Below are 20,001 nucleotides of genomic sequence, written 5' to 3' on the forward strand. Positions count from 1 at the left end.
TTCTAATTAATATTATCATTGTAAATACGTTATAGATTTTATACTTCGTTGGTTGCATTTGCGAGTCGTGTTTTTATTTTTCATTTTTTTTTTTTTTTTTTTTTTTCCGAGTGCTGCGCCAAGACACCGCCTATTTATACATATGCCCTTCATGCAAATTTTTCAACCAATGCACACGAAACACACCTACGCAGGTGCAGAGAAAAAAAATGGTCATATTGAAATTCCCAAGCAGTAAGTTTTGTACTCGAAATACCCGACAGATCGATAGAGCAGTATTTCAATATGGTGATGATATTCGCATTACCTATTTCACCGCTATTTTATATTCCTCATTGACTTTTGCAGTGACCTGCAAACGGTGCTTGAAGTCATGCGATAAACAGAATACAAATACAACAATCATCGGTTTACTGATTTCACTGCGTAACAACACTGCACGATACAAAATTTAGACAGCTATCTGCTGTGAAGGAAGAAGCGAGTGATGAAATTGTTAAAATGTAAAAAATCTTTAAAATAATCCGCTGCTTACGATAAAAACATAGGTATATACCTGTATTATGTGATTAAAGCATCTCTGTTCGATGCAACAGCACATCTCCCTGAATGTAACAATGCCTCGTCTCTAGTACTAAGTGCAGAAATTTTGTAGACCGATGATGTGATTATTTTTAAATATATTTTCAACTTATTGTCGAAAAAAACCGTACTTTGATATTAGCGAAGGGAAGCTGCTAGTAAAATTGATAATTATGATAAATATAATATGATAAACACCTGCGACGTTTACCGAGCGTGATCATGAATTCAGCGCAACTCCTCCGAAAACATTCAAGAATTACTATTATTGTCTTGTTTTTACGGTCAACCGAATAATTTTGGAGATATATCAGTCATAAGAACGCTGACGGCTTTCAAAAGATTTTAAACGCAAGGTGTGTGCACACGTGCAGATAATACGCGAGGATGAGAATACCAAAAAATTTACTTAGAATGATTGAAAAAAGTGGGTAATTTTATTTTTAAAGATTAGTTTATTATATCGAAATTAGAGGGAATGATTTACTTGCTTGAATATTGTAATGTTTAAATTAACCTCAATATTATAAAGAACTTTTGAAATTCAATCTGATCGATTATATTCTAATTCAATATGCTACTAAGCTCGCTTGTAAAATCTATCAATCGATTAATGACCGTCGATGATAATATATTATATATGGCTCGTAAATTATTATAGCAATGAGCTTCGTGTTTGCGGCGTTCGAATTCGAACGATTCTTGCACAATTATTCATAATTTTTCTCAGTTTAACAAATGCAGGGTTTCGGCATCGTATAACGTATTTGAACTGAAAAACGTTTCGTACAGATAGATTATGATTTAAATGGAAACGAGAAGTTACTAGACGAGATTACGATCAATCAAAGTCCGTTTTGACTTTTCTAAAGTCATCGCGAAAGTATAGATATTGAACCTTGGAATGTACCGAGAATGTTCTGGACATGTTATAATTGTTCATTCGAATCCACCGATACATTTCATTGTTGAGAGTCGGAATTACTGATTTTTTTTTTTGCTCGAGCTCGAATCAAAAACAAATATTAATGTACATAATATTGTGCCGGGATCGTTCATCTTGGATGGTTTACTAATAACGCTAAAAAAAAAAAACATTGTATAAATGATTACGAATTGATAATAATAACAATAACAATAATGATATAACGAGTAAAAAAAAAAAAAGGAATTTTGAAATTAATATTAGGGATCATTGTAAACGTATAATATAATATAGTTATTATATCAAGACTGAATAATATCGAGACTTTGTAGAGGTGGAACACTTTTGTAAATAATACTGCCTGAAAGAAATATGTACATGTAGGAAAATGATTAATTAAAAGGCCATAATACATCTACGATAGTCATAATTGCGATAATTCATCCGTTTCGTTCCACGTGCGTGCAGATCATAGATCGATTAAAAAATTGAGGAACCGACTCCGCGGTGGGAGGAGGAAAATAAGGTAAGAAATATTGAACTTTTCTCGTGATTCATAACAAGGCAGAAGCAAGCAGAAATAAATAGCCGTTATAGGTGTATCGGGTATGTTCTATCGTTTGCGCATGCGCGGCAAGCCGACAGCGCATCGCCATATTGAAGTGAGTGTCGTCCGCGCGCACGTGAATCCTACGTAAGATGCTCGGATGTGCGATAGCCGATGGGATATTTTCGAAGCAGAGTTTATTGCTGCGGGGACAGAGCGTTGCGAGACAATGGACTTGGCCTTGTGTGAAAGGTGGGTCGCAGGCAATTCGATGTAAATTAACGGTGCCGAGCCTTCGACTTCTCGGGACGTTTGCGCCGGGCTTCCGTTTTGCGTCGTTTTCTCGGTTTTCACGGTCAGGCGGCACGCCGGGCCCGTCGTTCAATCAGGCGCGGGAAGTTCAAACGAACAAACCATACGAAATACCCACGAATTTGTCAGCGGACGCGATACTGTACAAGAACGAGAATAGAAAACTGTTTAAGCTCCTCAACATTTTTGCTATTTCCCAATTAATATTTTGGACATATTTGGCCCACTTTATTTATACCATGCTGAAGGATGCCCCTGTAAGCAAATCCCAGGCCGATAATTTACCCTGGTGGAGGAGTATCAACTTTGGCGAAAAAAAGATTCGGACCATTCTCTCTGTATGCACATTTCTAATCGGTAATTAAATTATTACAACCGAATTTATTTCACAATTTTTCCTGTGTTCACCATCATCGATTTTATTTACTATTCACAGGGTACGCGATGTTCGCGTTTGCATGGATACATACATTGAAGTCCGTTAAATATCTCGTCTTGCGCAAGGGTGGAAATAAGCTCACCTTCATTACGCACACTCCGTTTGGAGGGACCAGGACGAGGACGGTTCCCCTGGATAAGGTATATACATATATATATATATATATGTACATATATATATGTATATATATATATATGTGTGTGTGGGAGTTCCTGGAGCCGCGTTTTCCCTTGATAGCCTCGGCTATTCACGCACTTTACGCGAAGTAAATTACCATTACTTTATGAGCAGAAGATCGTATAATCGCCACGAGCAATTCAATAAAACTTCAATCTTTGCAGATTTGTGAAAATATTTTTTGAGTTACCAAGTTTGTAATATTTCATGAAACGGAGCTTACTACAGCATATAAGCTATTCGGTAAAGCTTGACGTTGTGTAAAAGAAATAACGGACAATTTGTTTTGTTGACAAAAGTCCATGAAACTGTTTCACCATTATTCACAGGCTTGACAAATATTTTACATTTCCAAACACATCATTTTTAATTTTCGAATAATTCATTTATACAGGTATGTTGCAAGCTGAACAGAGCCGAAGCAAAAGTTCACCTCCCGATAAAAGTGAAAGGAGATATGATGCATTACATTCTTGACATGCGAGGGCGATTCACGAATCCGAAACTTTTCGACTTCACGGCCGGCCTGCAAAGACCGATATAGGATACGATGCTTTCAACTATTAGGGCTTGCCAAGTTTGAAAGATGTAACTTTGTCACTTACTTAATTGAAATTTATTATTAAAATAACGAAAAACAATTTGTACGATTTATAGTTACTTAAACTCGTCCCGATATTGTTTTTCAATAGTGATGTTGGAAATTTCCAATAAATCCACAAATATCGAGTCACTCAGGTAAGTAAGTATTTTCCGCTAATATTATGCAAAAACGCGAAGCTAAATCTAATTGTATTTCCAGCACCTGCAATCTGGATCAAAAACGAACCTCAGACTTGTTGAATAATTTTATTCCCTCATATGTATACTTTTATCTCTTACGTTATTAGATAATTATAATATACGGTGACTGTATACAATGATTATTACATTGCCACTCCAAACTGTTGTTTATACTAGTTGTTGTATTAATGACAATGTATACGTTTGGGCACATTTTTTTTCTTCCGCATAACAAGCTAATCAAATTTTATCATCCATTTATTATGTCATTTGTTCTACTTGTAATTTCAATCTTGTACAAGCCGGTAAAAGAACCATTTGATTTGTTCCATTCCCGTTTCCCTGCAATAAATCGCGTGACAATATCGATAATTATAAGTTAAACGCACTCACAAGAAAATGACACGCACCCAGGATGACCAATTTTATTGAAATTTGAACTGGTGAAATAAAACTGAATTTCATTTATAGACCCGCACTTTTTTCCTGACCAATGGACACTGGTTGCCGAAAAATCACGTATACCAAACATACTTAGATGGCATCCCTTTTCGTCAGTCTAAAAATTTATACTGTTCTCCTTCATAAAGATATGCGTATAATTGCCCATTCCACCAATTATTAGTAAGTGATACGTGGAAGAAATTTCAACTTTCCTGTAATTTCGATATCTTAATGTTTGTACGAGCTGATATGCTAAAATTCTGCAAGTAGGTACCAGCCCGCTAGCTTTTACTCGTTATCAGAAATACGTTTATCAACCTTTCAATTTTGAACAAATTAATTTTTATGCTCGCATTCTTATTGTATCTTATCACGGGGAAAAAGTGTGGCCCAAGGGATTATCAATTGAGAAGAAACTAATTTTCCTGACCGTAAAATCTGTTTTACAATTAGAGTAAATCCTCTGGAACGCTCTTTTCCATAGATATTCGTTATTATTTTATCGTTATCAACTTTGATTTGAAATTTACCATGTTTATCTGAAAGTTTGCAGTTTATGCACGAGAATCCGAATATTTTTGAAAGTTGCTGAAAATGGGATCAGGACGAAGTTACAAATGATTTTATAAAGCGTAGGTAACATTTGTTGTTGTCACATAAAGAAAGAACCCCGCAATAATCTTATGGTAATTCGGTTTTTGATTGAAATCGTCTGGATTTTTGATAAGTTGTAGATATTGGCAGTCTGAAAAAAAGTCTCCATGGGACGTCAACGGTGGTTTTTAGCGTCCGAACTATTCACAGCAGAGGGTCGTGCTCACGGAGATCTACAACGTATCCAGAATCCAGACAATTTCGCTAAAACCCAATTTCCCCAAGATTATTGCAGGGTATTTACTTTATTTCATTCTTGTATTCAGTTTGACAAAGATTGCTGTTGTAACATGTTTTTTCACAATATTCATTTCATGAAATGCAAGTCTTCTGTCGGAAGAAAGTAATTCATTTGGAATGTAGGTACTGTAACTAGTATTCACAGCTGTCAAAAAGCTAGTGAACGATTTTTTGTCATTAGATCAGATTAGATCCACATGATTTTTTTTGCAACTACCGCGCATTGTTCGGAAAAAAATACGGATCTAGCGAGATTTAATCTGATTTGACCGGTTCAAATTTCAAAGAAACCAGCCATCCCGGGTGCGTGTCCTCCCCTCATCAGTTCATTTCCAAATTGACATTATTCACTGTCTTATACACGTTATACAGTATTAGTAATACAGTGGTTACTTTATCTTAATTGATAGAATGAAATCAGAGTCAGTGTTTCAAAAATTTTGCAGCTCATTGAAAAGACACAGAAAGGATCGGTATTTGAAGTATGTGTAACTCATCACTTGCGTACTTCACACGTCCGTGGTCATGTTAAGGCTTTTTTTCATTATTATAATTAATATCATCTCTGGTAAGAATTTGCAATTGATCGAAAGGCTCACCTTGCGAGTTCTCAACAGTCCATCAGTACACCAATTGTGAAAATCGAACGCCCAATCGTCACTGTATTATATCTATGTATAAATGCGCGACGTTTAGTACATATTAAAAACAATTTTTCTCAAAGTTTTCAATCTCTTCGAATAATACATTTCGTCGTGCGAAAACGATATACCACGAAAAACTAATTTAATCGCTGAGGGTGTACAGCCGCTACAGAAAGAAAAATTAACGTTACCGTACGTATTTTCTTGTATCTAGGCGAACCGGCGCGAAATATTTTCTGCAAAGGCTGAACACGTCGCAGTTTTTTTACCATGCGAATAATGATTCTTTATTATCGTAATTGTTTATATTGGGCATTTGATTTAGACTTAGTATATATAAGGCTAAATCAGCTAAGGGGTGGTATTTACAAGGGAATGAGATCGTCAGCGTCAACAGCAACTTATATTTCAGCAATTCATTACTCTATGTAGATGTCTTCTATGGGGAAAGCAGTCTCGATGAATTTCGTGTAGAACCGGTGAAAGGCTCTCCTGCAACAGAAGACGCAAGACATCCACGTTCCTCGTTACGTAAGCAGAAACCATGCAACATACGCAATATATCAATATAGTTTTTATTTACCCAACTGCTTCGGCAACAGGTCGCGTCGACTCTTGGCCAATAAATACGTGACAGGCGAACCTCTGGAGCGTTGGGTGTTTCGTTATGAATCCGAGATAGCGATGATCCCGTGGATGAAAAGCGCAAAACGAGACGTTCTTCAGCGAGTAGAAGTAGTCGTGGCAAGGGCCCCGATTTTTCTGCAGGGACCACAGAAAAAAACGAGACATATTGTTCGTGAGAGTTCTAATTAGGACCGAAGGGCTATAGAGCTGTGGTTCTTCTTTCGTGAAACGAAAACTTCTCCGTCGAAGACGGTGGCTTTCGAAAATCGTTGAAAAATACTCCCCTGCCATTACCTGCGGTTTGCTCCGGTCGACCATCCGCAAACCCTGGTCAGACACTTCTAGAATGCAACTCTGAGACGCGGGCGATTCCTGACTCGGGGCACCGACGATTCTGCGAACGGCTTGGCAGACGACGCCCGTTCCTTTGTGAGCAAGAGTCTCCACCGATCCGAGGTATCCCAGTAGGTATCGTTCCCGTTTCACCTTCGGAGCCGAAGGATCGAAGTCGCTGTAGTCCATGTCCACCGCGTAAGCCGAAGGGAAGATACCTTGTCTGCCAGTCCTCAGGTTCACACCTGAAACGAGAAGAGGCTCACTCTGCTTATCGAAGACAATTCTGCCGCCGGAGTTTCATACCTTCGCACCAAAGATCGTCAGCCTCCTTCTGCACGTATATCGGGTCCCCGATCTCTAAGTCGATTTCGTCGTGATGTCGCGGCACAAACTTGTGCAGCCCGCGATGAGTCGCCTCCAGTAGTTCTAGCTGCGTGAAAGGAACTCCACCGCTACCTGGAGGGAGCAAATTTTCAATACGAATAAGGTATTGTTTTTACAACCACCGTAGATTTGGATACTAATCGAAGCTTTACTAATTCTGCTACTTATTTTCTGCTTTTTTTTTTTCTGCGTTCACCTGGCGTGCTGCTCGGCGAGACTGAGTTCGTATTCTGTACGGTGCTGCACGGAATTGGAGACACACTCTTGGGCCCGTTGTCTGGGGAATGAGCGGTGGAGTGGCCACTGTCCGTCGTCATTCTCTCGCTGTCCGGGGAACTATCCTCATGACGGAGACGCGGATGATACTTCCTCAGAACGAGATGCGGCCGTCCCGCCGTTGACGTTGCCGCCCCCAGCTCGTCGGCGAGCGACGGAGACGAGTGAAGAGACGAATGGCACATCGACACGGCTGTCAATTAGTTATATACGTTCATAACTCAAGGAAATTCTCCAGGTTCCACATTTACGAGCATGATATTTCTTTTCACTTCAAACTAACGATTTTCTTAATGTATACCGTTATGTTTTCACGATCCAATCAATTTTCAAGGAAACACAGAGCTTTTACGACTGTGAAACTCACCCCTGTTGTAGACACAAGAGTAATGCATGATGATTGGAATTGCAGAAGATTCTCTTTTCATAAACCGTGTCTTTGTAGCACTCGGTGAGTACGACTATTATTTTCCACCGAGTTTATTTCGAATAATCTAAGAAATAAAGGTAAGTAACGACTGAATTCTCCGAAGATCGAGACTAGAACTGATTCGTTACATACAGCAGTTTTCTTTTTGTTTCCTTTTGCTCTCTTTCTGGCGGTTATTTTCTGTACGCTTGTCTATTTTGCGGTTAATTATGTCAACCTCATACAGCAAAAGCCTCTATTTCCTTTCGTCACACATGATTTGTGATCAGAGGCTGCTAATGTTTCACGCAAATGGCGATCGACGGAGATCAAGTTACGACGACAACATCGGCATAATCTCCCGAGTCTCGTTACTTTTTCTTTGCTCGGGAGAACCGATGGAAATACAAATTTCAACAATACACCGTGAGCACGTTTACTCGTCGTCACGTGTCAACCGATGTGAATTACGTAGAACTGGCAATGCTTACATTTTTTCGTCTTTGGAATCTCCGGAAGTCGTCTCCGCCTGCGTTCGCCGCTTGCGGTGCACCCGCTTCCGCTACGATTTGACGGCACGTGTTCCGGAGTGGGCCAGGAGCTGAGGCTCGAGCAGGAGTCACCTACGTCACTGATTACACTCTCCCTGCCGCAGCCTCCACCTTCCGATCTTCCTTGTCCTCCTCCAGCCCCGGAAACCGATCGCCTCCTACTGCTCAGTCCACCGAACAAGCTAATGTCACCCAACGCAGTGTCCTTGTCACTAGTCTACTCACATGCCATTGAAATCTTCTAACCTCCCATCGAGAGTCGATCTTATAAACAGACTCATAGCTACGCGGGTTCGGACTCGCCTGCCGTTCGTATGAGCGAGAACCCACGCAAAGATGAGATGCGAGGAAAGTGCACTTGCCATACCTAAAGTCGCTGTCAGCTACGATGGAACAGTGGTGGTCTAGCTCTTCGTCGTCGTCTCCTGAGCTCTGCTCGCTGTGGTTTCCGTGACGATGAATAAGCGCGACAACCTCGTCGTCCTCCGAGTCCACGGCTGCACCATTCTGACCGACGTCTCCGTCGCTGCCCTGCGAGGACGTCGGTGAATCGTCGACCATGACATCGTGGACCAGTCTGTCGCGAGATGAAAGACGAAACAAGTAACGCTCATTCATAAATTTCACTCTTCTACCTCACGTCATGTGCTTAATACTAGATTCCAGATTAGTAAGCTCTCTCCTTCGATTCATCGGTCTTTGGTCTGAAAGTGCTTGTTGAAAGAGAAGCTGTCGAAGCGCGTACGTTTTCTTCCCTAAGATGCTATTGATTACCAAAAAAAATTCACCACGCCGACCCCAAAGTTTGAATACCGTACGGAAGGACATGTATGTACCAGACCTCGTCGAAGAATAGTTTATAAACGTTTGATCACATAGCCAGCCATTGATTTTTACTAGAGCGCACGAAACGTCTACACTTACTCCGTTTTTCCAATGCGCAGATGAAGTTTCTGACCACCATGCTCTTGTGGTAAACTGAAACCCTAAGTCTGGGAGCACATCGGGTTTCAACGATATTTGTAATACGCTCCTAAAATATTTTTTATATACTAATGATCTTGGACGGCTCGTTTATGGTTCATATAATTTACCGACCATGAACATTCCGCTTCAATATCACGGCTGGTGATTTTTACCTGCCCCCCCCCCCCCCCCCCCCCCTCTCCTGCATGACATGTCAATAGTTTTGGTTTCAATTACAGTGTTTCGGGTATCGATTGAAACTCCTGAAGTACATTGAAACCACATCTCTTGATTCACCCCCTCTACCTGGGTTGCGGAACATTAAAAAGACGTTATTGGATGAAATTTGAGTTGAAATAAGGCTGGCAGAATACAAGGAATACGAAATTTGACAGTTGCCATGAGAAATGTCTGAGAATCCATTTGTATACAATATGTATGCATACTCGTAAACTGCAGTTCACTAAGGCTCGGCAAACCACAAGTTGTACCAAATGGTCAGAAAGATTTTGTCGACCAGGATGATGTAGTTATATTTCTTCTATTAGAACAATTTTCCCTGTCATTATTTACGCTGCATCGACGAATTTTTTACTCATGCTGTAAATTGCACCCCGTGTTTATTGACAACCGTGGATCGCCCCAACAAACCATTGATCGATGATGATTGTGACGTTATTTATAAATATCACCGTGTCCTATAGACCCATTAACGTTGACAAGGATAGTGAAAACGATGTCGCATGTCAGGGTGCTTCTTCATCAACGCGAGCGGCTTCAACGTGTCAAGTGTTTTCCTCCACAGTAAAATCCACCACGGATGGAAAGATAACTGATAAAATTACTCACGTGTAATTTGATATCGGTGCCTTGAGATGTTGAGGCAGTCTCTCAAAGTAATGCCGGAATTCTTCAAACTCTGAATCAGCCATTCTTGAAAGGTCGGTCCGTGGAGGCGGCCGACGGCGGAGGCGACCGGGCCGGACGAAGGCGGCGCACGCGTCGCAAACCTATTGATTCCTGGACGCAGCGTGACGCGCGCACCCCTCGAGCGAGCCTCGAGATGAAAAACGAATATGGGGGCGCAGAGGGATGAACGAAATACGAAACTTCTACTCGTGTGATGCAGCGCCTAAACGCCGTCCCGTCACCCGTGAACCACTTGCATCAAATCCAAGCAAACAATTGCAAGAGTTCGGACACTGGTGGCATTGATTATACCTAGAGAAAATTTGGCTAAACCGCTGTTGTTAACGATCGTGAGAAGTACCTACAATACGGATACCGATGTTGACGCGTTGGACGATGACTACCTTGTACAACTAATGCGGTTTGACAAGGTCCTTCCCCTAATTCGGCCAATGAAGCACCTCGAAATTGAGTGGTCTCACCTTTCGTACGCTTTTTAATTTTCGGCTGGCTTCCGCCTTCGTTTCTTCAGCATACCTCCGTCCCATCATTCGTGCCGAGGAACGTCGTTGAAAGGATCCTAGTGTTTGCCAACACCGAATGCCCATCATCTTGCGCCTAACCATTTGCCTCCCACCGGCTTTGCAAACGCTAGTTCGAATCGAAGCTCTCTTTAAATAACCAGGAGACTCCTCTCCACTTTCGTTCCATGAATAAAACTCCCCGCTCTCAACGAGTACTATATTGCCTGAGAGAAACCTTGTACCGAATCGCGTACGACCTCCGTCTACCTGTTACAACGAGCCTGAAAAGACTTCACGCAATTTTCTTTATCGTATAAAAATTTATGCCGATTCATCATGCTTATCGAAGTACATGTAGTCATATCTCAGAGTTTCCAGCTACCGACATCGAGTGATAACCACAGGGCCGGTACTGGGCCACCCTTAACATAACACTCGACGAAGTGGGCAGAAGCAGTAAACCGATCTCCGATGCCGGCAGACGGTCCGAGCATCGCCATTCATCTGGACCCGGTCTTGCCGTTCGCTCAGCGAATGAGACGCTCCCCGATGGATGCGGGCCGTAAGTAATTGAAGCAAGGTGAAACAGACACTTCCAGAGATATACGCAGTGTAGCCTGCGACTATCGCCCACACCCCAGACCACGGGTGAGCCAAAGTCTGGTACAGGCGTCTGTCACCTCAAATCCCACGATAATCAGGCCACTGGATGTCGCTTGCGAACTTCGTCTATGACGCTTGTGCCCTGCTGACCATTTTTAATCGGCATGTATTTACGTCACCGTTCCTTTCGATGCACCACATGGATGAAGTGCGTTCTAGCAGCAAGGTAGGTCTGTAAGATCGTTATTTTTCTATTGCAAAACCAAGCGAAACACCCGGTACAACTCGGCCACCTCGACTGCCTCTGGATAGTAGCTGATAGTGGTAAGTGATGGGCTGGCTGGATAATGTGCTGTATCTGCTTTGTGGAGAAGCGGTGAGAACCGATAGGACTCGCTAGGGTAGAGAAGTGGGTTCGGGCTTTTGTTAAGCATTGTCTCTCCTTTTCTCATTTGCTTTCCGTTCTCCTACTCTCGTTCCCCAGCATTTTCTCATACTAAACACACATTCATCCAGAAGACCAATCTCGCAATTTTAGAGCACAGTGTCGTACCGTCTGATGCATTTTCTTTTTTTTTTTTCTTTTCTCGACAAATTACGACGTACTCCCGTCGAATACATAAGTCAAGTCTGCGTAACGTACGCAACATCGTGACAGCAGAAGGATACGTGGTATATTTCTTGCCGATCAGAGGATAATCGTTCCGTCGTCTACATTATTCGTCCGTGGACATGTTATGTGCAATGATTAATTGTTCGTCTGGTTCGATCCGGACTGCTGCTCTGGAGTTACGAAAGTTCACGTTTTCACGGACAAAAGAGTGAGTGTGTAACGGTCCGTGTCTGCGAAATTAAATACTATCTTGGAGCGTTATGATACTGCTCGGTTTATAAGCGATGCCAGATGTGCATCAACAATGGTCCCGTACACGACGAATCCAATTAGTAACTCATTTGTAAACCAATTGACGTAACTTGGTCGTGCATTTTATGAAGAAGTCTTCTGCAGCAAACGAACAGATAATCTGTCTGAACTCGGTTAAATTTAACAGATTTTCTAGTACCTGTGTTCGAAATTAATTAAAGCTGCTCGATAATACAAACTCGACATACTGCTAATTTTTAACAATCGATTATTTCTCCAACAATCAAAGTTACACTTCTCATTGTTTCAACTGTTTCCGTAATTCGTCGTGAATATTCTCAAGAGGTGAGGATAGAGGTCAGAATTCAAGGACGTCAGAGATTATACAGGGTCTCGCCGCAAGTTTGCCGGAAGGACCGGGAAAGAGGGAGGATAGCGTCCTCAGGAGCAAGAACGAACCACCCCCATAATCCCCGTACTCCTATAGAAAACCGTCTCTGCCAATAGTTGCCCGTCATCCCCTTGCTCAGGGACCAATCGGGAGCCGATGTTGGACGAAGACAGGGAGCGAGGACGCCACGGCGGAGGGGTGAAAAGCTTAAGAAGACCGGAATCGGCTGCAGGGTGAACACTGTCGGTCCTTCCGCAAGAGAGATAGAAGCATCATCCAAGAGTGAGGTTGAACCTGCGTTGCGTTCTTTACCGAGACGTGTTTATCCAAGTAAAATCGAAAATCTTCGATTAAGAACACGTGAAATTTTTCTTTCCTGAGCCTTGCGGCGGCTGCGGATTTCAAATAAAATCCCTACGTAAATACGCAACAGTTATGAGCGGTTCTGGAAAAGGTCTTTTGGGCATGTGGCTCTACAGAAGAGGCCAAGAGTGGGCCATCAAAGAGGGAAGCCCGATGCACAAGGTTCCAGACGTGAGTACATGAAATCGGTGACGAAGGCGACCGTTGATCCTCAGAAATGAACGATCTTCTGATCCGATTATACGTGTCCAGGTCCCGATGACTGAGCGGGACGCAAGTGAGGAGAATAAAAATTCGGTAATCTTCTCACTGAAGAATCAAGTTGGAGGCTTAGCTCGAGCGTTGCAAGTTTTCCAGGTAAGCTGCTTGCCCGCTGATCGAATCAAGTACGTATACCGCAGCCGAACAATTAAGGATCCTAGATTCTTTCTTCTTGAACACGTCGAATCTCGGCAGCGAAACCAACTTTATTCGATTGGAGGATAGGCAAGTGGAGACGGAGGAGAAGCAGGAGTAGAGTGATTCCATATGATAATTTCCCCCTCTGGGAACCAGTCCCACCTTTTAAAGAAACGATAGGTGACCGGTAGGAGCGCGGGAAAATCGTTGCGTCGGAACAGTTCTTCGGATTGCGTGAAACGACACTCACGCTCACTGCTCGTGACATAACGGTCCAGTCTTGAGCAACATTTCAAGTTACTCACTCGACGACACGTGTCTTGCTGCACGGAAATAACAACAAGATCATGTGCAATAAAGGCGTCCTTGTGCATCGGAGACGGTAACATACACTAGTTTCTTTATTCTACTCACGGTATTAGGCTAATTTCCGACGCTTTGTAGCATGGGAAGTGAAAATGGAATGCTATCAAGTATCGCGTGTAAAGTCGACGAAAACCAAATTCACCGGTGTTTCACTTTTCACCCCATTAATTAACCAAAAGTCTGAGTGCAGAGTCGAGAGATATCACTTGCGCAAATGTCATAGTGGGATGTGGTTAACTGGTTTCTGCCATAGATTTCTATCAGTCGAGTATTATTTCTCTATTCGATTTGGCACATTTAACATTACCCTACGTTTGGAACACCGTTAACAGCGGGGCCGTAACGAGTTGTGATAAAAATTCTATTTTTACATCGGAAATCTCGTAATTCAACATACGCGTGTACATTCTAGTGAATATACGCGTTCAACTCCGTTCGGCATTGCAGAAATTAAGATACACGCTGCGAGCATGATATCTCGGAACAACATCTTTTAAACTGAGGTGAAATTCAGATAACACATGCGAGCCGGATGCACAATTTCGAGATTACGAACCAAAAGCTTTTTTTTCATGAATTCGTTCTTGCGCTAATCCGACTCGGGCTAAAAGTAATAATAATTTCAATGAAAATCCTTGAGAGTACGTCAATATTAAGAAATGAAGTGTTAACTGACTTTTATAACATTAGGTACGAGCCATTTTTTTTTTTTTTTTTTCTATCCAAATTAGTCTTGATGCTTGTACTTATAAGTGCAGCCTTTGATATAACTATTGCATATTTGTCGCTGCTTCGGTATTGGGACAAGAACTCGTGACTCCGCAAATTCCATTGACCACTTTCATTAAACGAGTAACGAAAGACCTTAGCCAAAAAAAAAAAAGAAGGAAAAAAGAACATCTATCCCTATCTTGATGTTCAGTGACTAAAATGAACGCATGCCGCCCTTGACCGCCTAGAAATAACGTGTCCGTCAGTCCGGAGGTTTCGAGCCGTTCTCCTTGAAAACCCGAGTAGAACAAGACAGCAAATGGTTTCTACACTCGATGCTCAACGCACAGCGCATTTTATTCCTAGGTTAACGTGCGACATGCGTGAAATATCTGTATCGCGCGATCGCGGACTGAGGTTGTTCGTTTGTCAGAAAGAACCGCCAAACCGGGTATTACGAAATGGTACCGTTTTGCGCAAGGCTCCAATTAAAACAGACCGGCCGGGCCGTTAGATCGTAGATTGGATTCCGTTTGAAATTCACATTCACTTCTGTTCAGGACCTAGGCGTCAACGTTGTCCACATTGAGTCCCGTCGATCGGCGCAACGCGGTCCCGAGTACGAAATTCTGGTCGACGTCGAGTGCGACGGAAAAAGGATGGAGCAGCTCATGAGGATGTTGAGTCGGGAGGTGGCCGCTATAAATCTGGCCCAATACGAACAAACAGGAAATATTCCTCAGCCGCCAACCTTGTCGGCTGCCCCGAGCTTCGGTCAGTCGATTCTCATGGCGTCGATGTAACCTTCCCTGTCTCACTTTTCGTGTTAGAATTTGATAATTGATCGCGTATTGATCCCCATATTTGGCATTGATTCACGACTCTGATTACTACTTTCATTTTCCCTTCGGGAGTTGCGTCCATACGTCTTTTCGGGAGTTATATATATATATATATATATAACCTATTATATATATTCACCATGTATATATGTATAACAGAAGTTCCCTTGAAAAATAAACTTCGTCACGAGACGCGTAAAAGTTGCACCAATTTTATTTCTGTATAGTGAAACAACGGTTTCTCAAAATATTAAAAATGATCAATATTCAAGGCATGAAATTAACTGCGGTTTCGGTAATGCGCGGATCGGAATCGGTTTTTCCCCGCTTCGATAATTAATTTTTCATGCGAATTTGAGGTCCTTTCAGATTTCAGTGAGGTCGACATGCCGTGGTTTCCGCGCAAGATCGCTGACCTTGATCAAGCTCAAAAGGTGCTGATGTACGGCTCCGATTTGGATGCTGATCACCCAGTGAGTTCATCTGCTTACATACAGAAACTATTTTCGTCTATCCATGCTATTTGTACAACGTTGAGTTCGCCCATTTGCGGAATGGGGTTAGATCGAATGAGTTACAGTACCCACTCGGTCTCAAATTACGCAACAGAAATATTTCTCCGTTCCTGAACCATTTAGGAGATTCTCTTCCGTAACTGCGAGTGCTTTTTGTAAATTTGACAAAAAGAAAGAGCCTGCGTAACAAGAAATATTTGTGACTCTAAATCGCTTCATGCACTCAATTAATATAATCACGGTCCCCCGTCCTAGGGATTCAAAGATCCAGTATACCGAAGGCGCCGGGAAACATTCGCTGAAATCGCCAATAGTTACAAACAGTAAGTGGTGACGGAGTTGAAACTTTTTTATAATCTGCATTCCAAATTTCCTCTCTTAACCGCTTTGTCTGTTCTCCAAGTGGACAGCCGATCCCGAAGGTGCAATACACTGCGGAAGAAATCAAGACTTGGTGAGTGTGAAATTCTTGGTTTGCATGTGGGTGAAGAAATTGGGCTAACAACGGATTGTGAAAGAACGTGATCTTTGCGAGGAAGCCGAACCGTAAAAAGTTCGCTAACTTGGCAGTATCGTAAAACTCGCCGAGTTTTTTCACCCGTTTACGTGCTTCTTCCGCGACGAGACCAATCAAATCTTTTTCTACGTTCTTCGACTTTGTCCGGGCACCGCGGAAATTACATCTCTTCAATTCACAACTAGTTTCATTGTATCTATCGTAACTGCACAAGCCGTTTGTTCGACGAGCACAGAGGCCGAAGGGTATATCGAGGTAGGTATAACACTACGGATGGGAGATTCAAGTTCTCACTGAATGCTTCCTTAATTGCCCTGATTTCATCCGCGCGTTCAATCAAGAAACGCGAGGGAAAATACGGGAGTTTGCTCGAAGGGTTGCAGATCCGTAAAAGCGTTTTTCTTGTAAGGACGTTCACACTTGATTCTCGTCTTGATTAAATCAGCCGACGACTCGTATTTCGTTATTCGGTTATATTCCGACTCTCTACCATTGTAGCTTTTGGCAGATATCTTCTCGGCTAGACCGTTCCGTGGCTATTGAATCACAATATTGTCTTTATGATACATGTTTATTTGATAATTCGTAAACTGTGAATTTTCAGGGGCACGGTATTTTGCGAGCTGCACCAACTTTACTTGAAACATGCCTGCAAGGAGTATCTAGAAAACTGGCCGAAGCTCGTCAAGTATTGTGGTTACAGGTAAGATCAAACATTTTTATTCTTTTCTTTCCTGCACATACTTCGAATTGATTGTACGGAAAGGTTGTTCAAGGAGGAAATACACAGTAGCACATAGTTGAAGCCTGTGACCACCTTGAGACGCTCGTTTCATGTTCAATCCTTGACAGCTGAAAATTTCGTTTTTTTCAAATTGGCTGGGAAATTCACCTTACGCTATATTCTGAAACAAATTAGTCACTGCTTTTCATATTTAATTAAGTAGCTTCACGATCAAACCCCTGTGAGTGATGTATTTTGAATGATTTCTTTACCATCTCTCAGAGAGGACAACATACCGCAGCTCCAGGATATCAACGTCTTCCTGAAACGTGAGTTGTGTTCGCCTAGGAACCCGATTTATTATAGCGATTACCTATCGGTCATTGGGTCAAAGGTCAACAAAGGATCTTGAATAAGTTTTGAAAGAGATTTGTCATAAAATGATAACAGAGCTTTTTCGTAGAGCGTTCGATACCCTAGATAAATACGTTCCGGTCTTAGCAGTATACTAATGCGTTGTCGAGTTATAAAATTCAAAAGTTTAATAAAAAAAAATTTCGAATATATTTTCGACGTGTATTTAAAAAACAAAAATTGTCGATTTTTTCGATACAATCTACTATTTATACTACGTGGCTATTTTACGTTATTTTCAGGAATGACTGGGTTTCAACTACGCCCAGTTGCGGGATATCTTTCGCCGAGAGATTTTTTGGCTGGTTTAGCATTCCGAGTCTTTCATTGCACTCAGTACATCAGGCACTCTTCGGACCCTTTTTACACCCCAGAACCGTAAGAACTCTCCGTTTTTCGTCTCTGTTCCAATCAAGAAAATGTCCTGGTTACGAACCTTACCAATTAATCCGACTTCTTTTTCCTCTCATTTTTGTATCGTAGGGATTGCTGCCACGAACTTTTAGGACACATGCCACTCCTCGCTAATCCAAGCTTCGCCCAATTTTCCCAGGAACTCGGCCTGGCGTCACTTGGAGCTGCCGACGAGGACATCGACAAGCTAGCAACCGTGAGCAGTTTCATTCAATTTTCAGTGAACCACAGGATAACGATAATAACACTATGCACAGTAGCACATAGTAGAAGTCTATGATAGCCTTGAACCGATCGTTTGATGCCTGCAAAACTTGAGGCGTGGGTCTTGTGTCCGTAAAACAATAGATCGGATTCTTCGTTGTAGAATTAATTACGACTCGCGTAACTGTCAACACGGAGAGCAATCGATTCACCAAGATAAATGGCGCACCGACTTTGCAATATGCGGCATCGTTGATCGATGCTCTGTTCCATTAAGTCAGTTCATCTTTGTATAGTGTTTTTTTTTTTTCCCTTGTATCCGTCAAGTTGCGGCGGCGGTGTGCACAATACAGTACGTGCCGAAAAGGAATAGAAAGTGTCACGTTTTGATTCGCAGCTCTACTTCTTCACGGTCGAGTTCGGCTTGTGTAAACAGGACGGCACTCTCCGCGTTTACGGTGCGGGGCTTCTGTCCTCCGTAGCGGAGCTGAGGCACGCCGTTAGCACCCCCGAAAAAACCTTCAGATTCGAGCCGGACGTTACCTGCAAGCAGGAATGCATCATAACGGCCTTTCAGAACGCCTATTACTACACGGAGAGCATCGAGGAAGCGAAGGAGAAGATGAGGTATGACGCCGCGGGTAACCCGAGCGAGGAACCTAGCTGTGAGAAAGACAAGTTTTATTCCCGTTTTTCAGAGCCTTCGCTAATCAGATCCAACGCCCGTTCGGCCTACGTTACAACCCCTACACTCAGTCCGTCGAGGTTTTGACGGATGCGCAGAAGATCACGGCTCTCGTCAGCGAACTGCGCGGCGACCTCTGCATAGTCTCGAATGCTTTGCGCAAGATTCACGAACAAGACGAGACGGTCGACGTCGAGAGGATCACCAGTCTTCTCACCCAGGGGATCGACGTTCCCCAAGAATCATCCGATAGCGATGAGGACGACAGGAGCCCCAACGTCGACGAGCCTCGAGGAGGCCGGGATGATCAGAATGAAACCGACGCCGAGTTTCATCCGCATCTGAACCTTGCTTCGCGGCAGCGCTAAGCGACCTTTCCATACTCACTGCAGCCCGTTGACAATTTTATTCGTGTCTGATTGATGTATTATTTATTTCGCATGTCAGCGCTTTGAGCTAATTCTATAATGCATAAATATATTGCGTATAATTGTAAGTTATGATAGTATCTGGAGTTTTTCGTCGATTTTCGAAACACGACCGGGCAGATTGTCAAAGTTAGAGTGCAAGAATCGTACGTTCCTCAAGATCGAATCGATGTCCGATCATTGATGAAAAATTCCATATGTTATAACAGCGTAGAAAAAAATGGCACCACTGCATACAAACGAATCTCTATGTCTGATGATAAATAAATCAGACGTGTGTTATTACATGTATATCGAACAATATCGTTGTATCCATGAATCAGGCGTTAATAGAGTCGCGATGTAGTAAACTATTTAGTAATAAATACAATGGGTTTCAGTGTGGAAATAATTTTCATTTCGTTATTTCTATTCGTTGTACGCTCAAAAATGTCGGAAAAATGTATATTCTGTTATTTTCGTACCGAGCATCAAGGGGTCATCGATTAAAAACAAAATTAGATCTTTTAGACCATTACAAGAATGAAGAGTTATTAATGTGTCAATTTTTCTTCCTCCAATCGAATATTACGTAGTGCAACTCGTACGACGATGAGACGGTATTTTTGAATCATTGAAAATGGATATTCATCTAGCAACGAGTGAGTTAAGAATTATAGGCACCGATAGTCACTTTGTGTGTAAGAATTAAGAATGAAATCAGTTTACTCTACATAATATGCAAAGTTTACGAAATATGTGTTGTGTGCTTTCCAATAAATACTGTCAGTTCGACTTGCAACCAACTTCATGTAAGTTAAGTTCGTTTATTATTTTCTTTATTTCCTTTAT

General features: G+C 42.1%; 3 protein-coding genes across 5 annotated transcripts; 2 read left to right on the plus strand and 1 right to left on the minus strand.

Moving 5' to 3' along the window:
• Positions 1 to 2,138: 2,138 nt before the first annotated feature.
• On the plus strand, positions 2,139 to 3,623 carry LOC107220774 (transmembrane protein 223). Its single transcript, XM_015659496.2, has 3 exons — positions 2,139 to 2,723; positions 2,803 to 2,945; positions 3,377 to 3,623. The coding sequence occupies exons 1-3, from the start codon at positions 2,207 to 2,209 to the stop codon at positions 3,524 to 3,526; spliced, it is 810 nt and encodes a 269-aa protein (XP_015514982.2). The 5' UTR covers positions 2,139 to 2,206; the 3' UTR covers positions 3,527 to 3,623.
• LOC107220786 (JNK-interacting protein 1) lies at positions 2,565 to 10,293 on the minus strand. 2 transcript variants are annotated; one of them, XM_015659518.2, is made up of 8 exons: positions 10,146 to 10,293; positions 8,698 to 8,907; positions 8,271 to 8,491; positions 7,291 to 7,563; positions 7,014 to 7,166; positions 6,669 to 6,952; positions 6,331 to 6,509; positions 2,565 to 6,239 (listed from the first exon to the last, which is right to left on the minus strand). In XM_015659518.2, exons 1-8 carry the CDS (start codon positions 10,226 to 10,228, stop codon positions 6,167 to 6,169), a joined length of 1,476 nt encoding a protein of 491 aa, XP_015515004.1. In that variant the 5' UTR covers positions 10,229 to 10,293; the 3' UTR covers positions 2,565 to 6,166. The 2 variants fall into 2 exon arrangements, with proteins under 2 accessions (XP_015515004.1, XP_015515003.1); XM_015659517.2 differs by having other exon boundaries at positions 8,271 to 8,512.
• Positions 10,294 to 12,385: 2,092 nt separating this feature from the next.
• LOC107220787 (tryptophan 5-hydroxylase 1) lies at positions 12,386 to 19,955 on the plus strand. Of its 2 annotated transcripts, XM_015659519.2 has the most exons (12): positions 12,386 to 13,122; positions 13,204 to 13,308; positions 14,988 to 15,201; positions 15,639 to 15,742; positions 16,040 to 16,107; positions 16,188 to 16,238; positions 16,906 to 17,004; positions 17,308 to 17,354; positions 17,682 to 17,817; positions 17,923 to 18,049; positions 18,455 to 18,684; positions 18,756 to 19,955. In XM_015659519.2, the coding sequence occupies exons 1-12, from the start codon at positions 13,024 to 13,026 to the stop codon at positions 19,108 to 19,110; spliced, it is 1,635 nt and encodes a 544-aa protein (XP_015515005.1). In that variant the 5' UTR covers positions 12,386 to 13,023; the 3' UTR covers positions 19,111 to 19,955. The 2 variants fall into 2 exon arrangements, with proteins under 2 accessions (XP_015515005.1, XP_046589091.1); XM_046733135.1 differs by lacking the exons at positions 12,386 to 13,122; positions 13,204 to 13,308 and adding an exon at positions 13,554 to 13,732.
• Positions 19,956 to 20,001: the final 46 nt, after the last annotated feature.

The sequence above is a fragment of the Neodiprion lecontei genome, chromosome 2, assembly GCF_021901455.1.
Source record: "Neodiprion lecontei isolate iyNeoLeco1 chromosome 2, iyNeoLeco1.1, whole genome shotgun sequence".
In the NCBI taxonomy this organism is placed as follows: domain Eukaryota; kingdom Metazoa; phylum Arthropoda; class Insecta; order Hymenoptera; family Diprionidae; genus Neodiprion; species Neodiprion lecontei.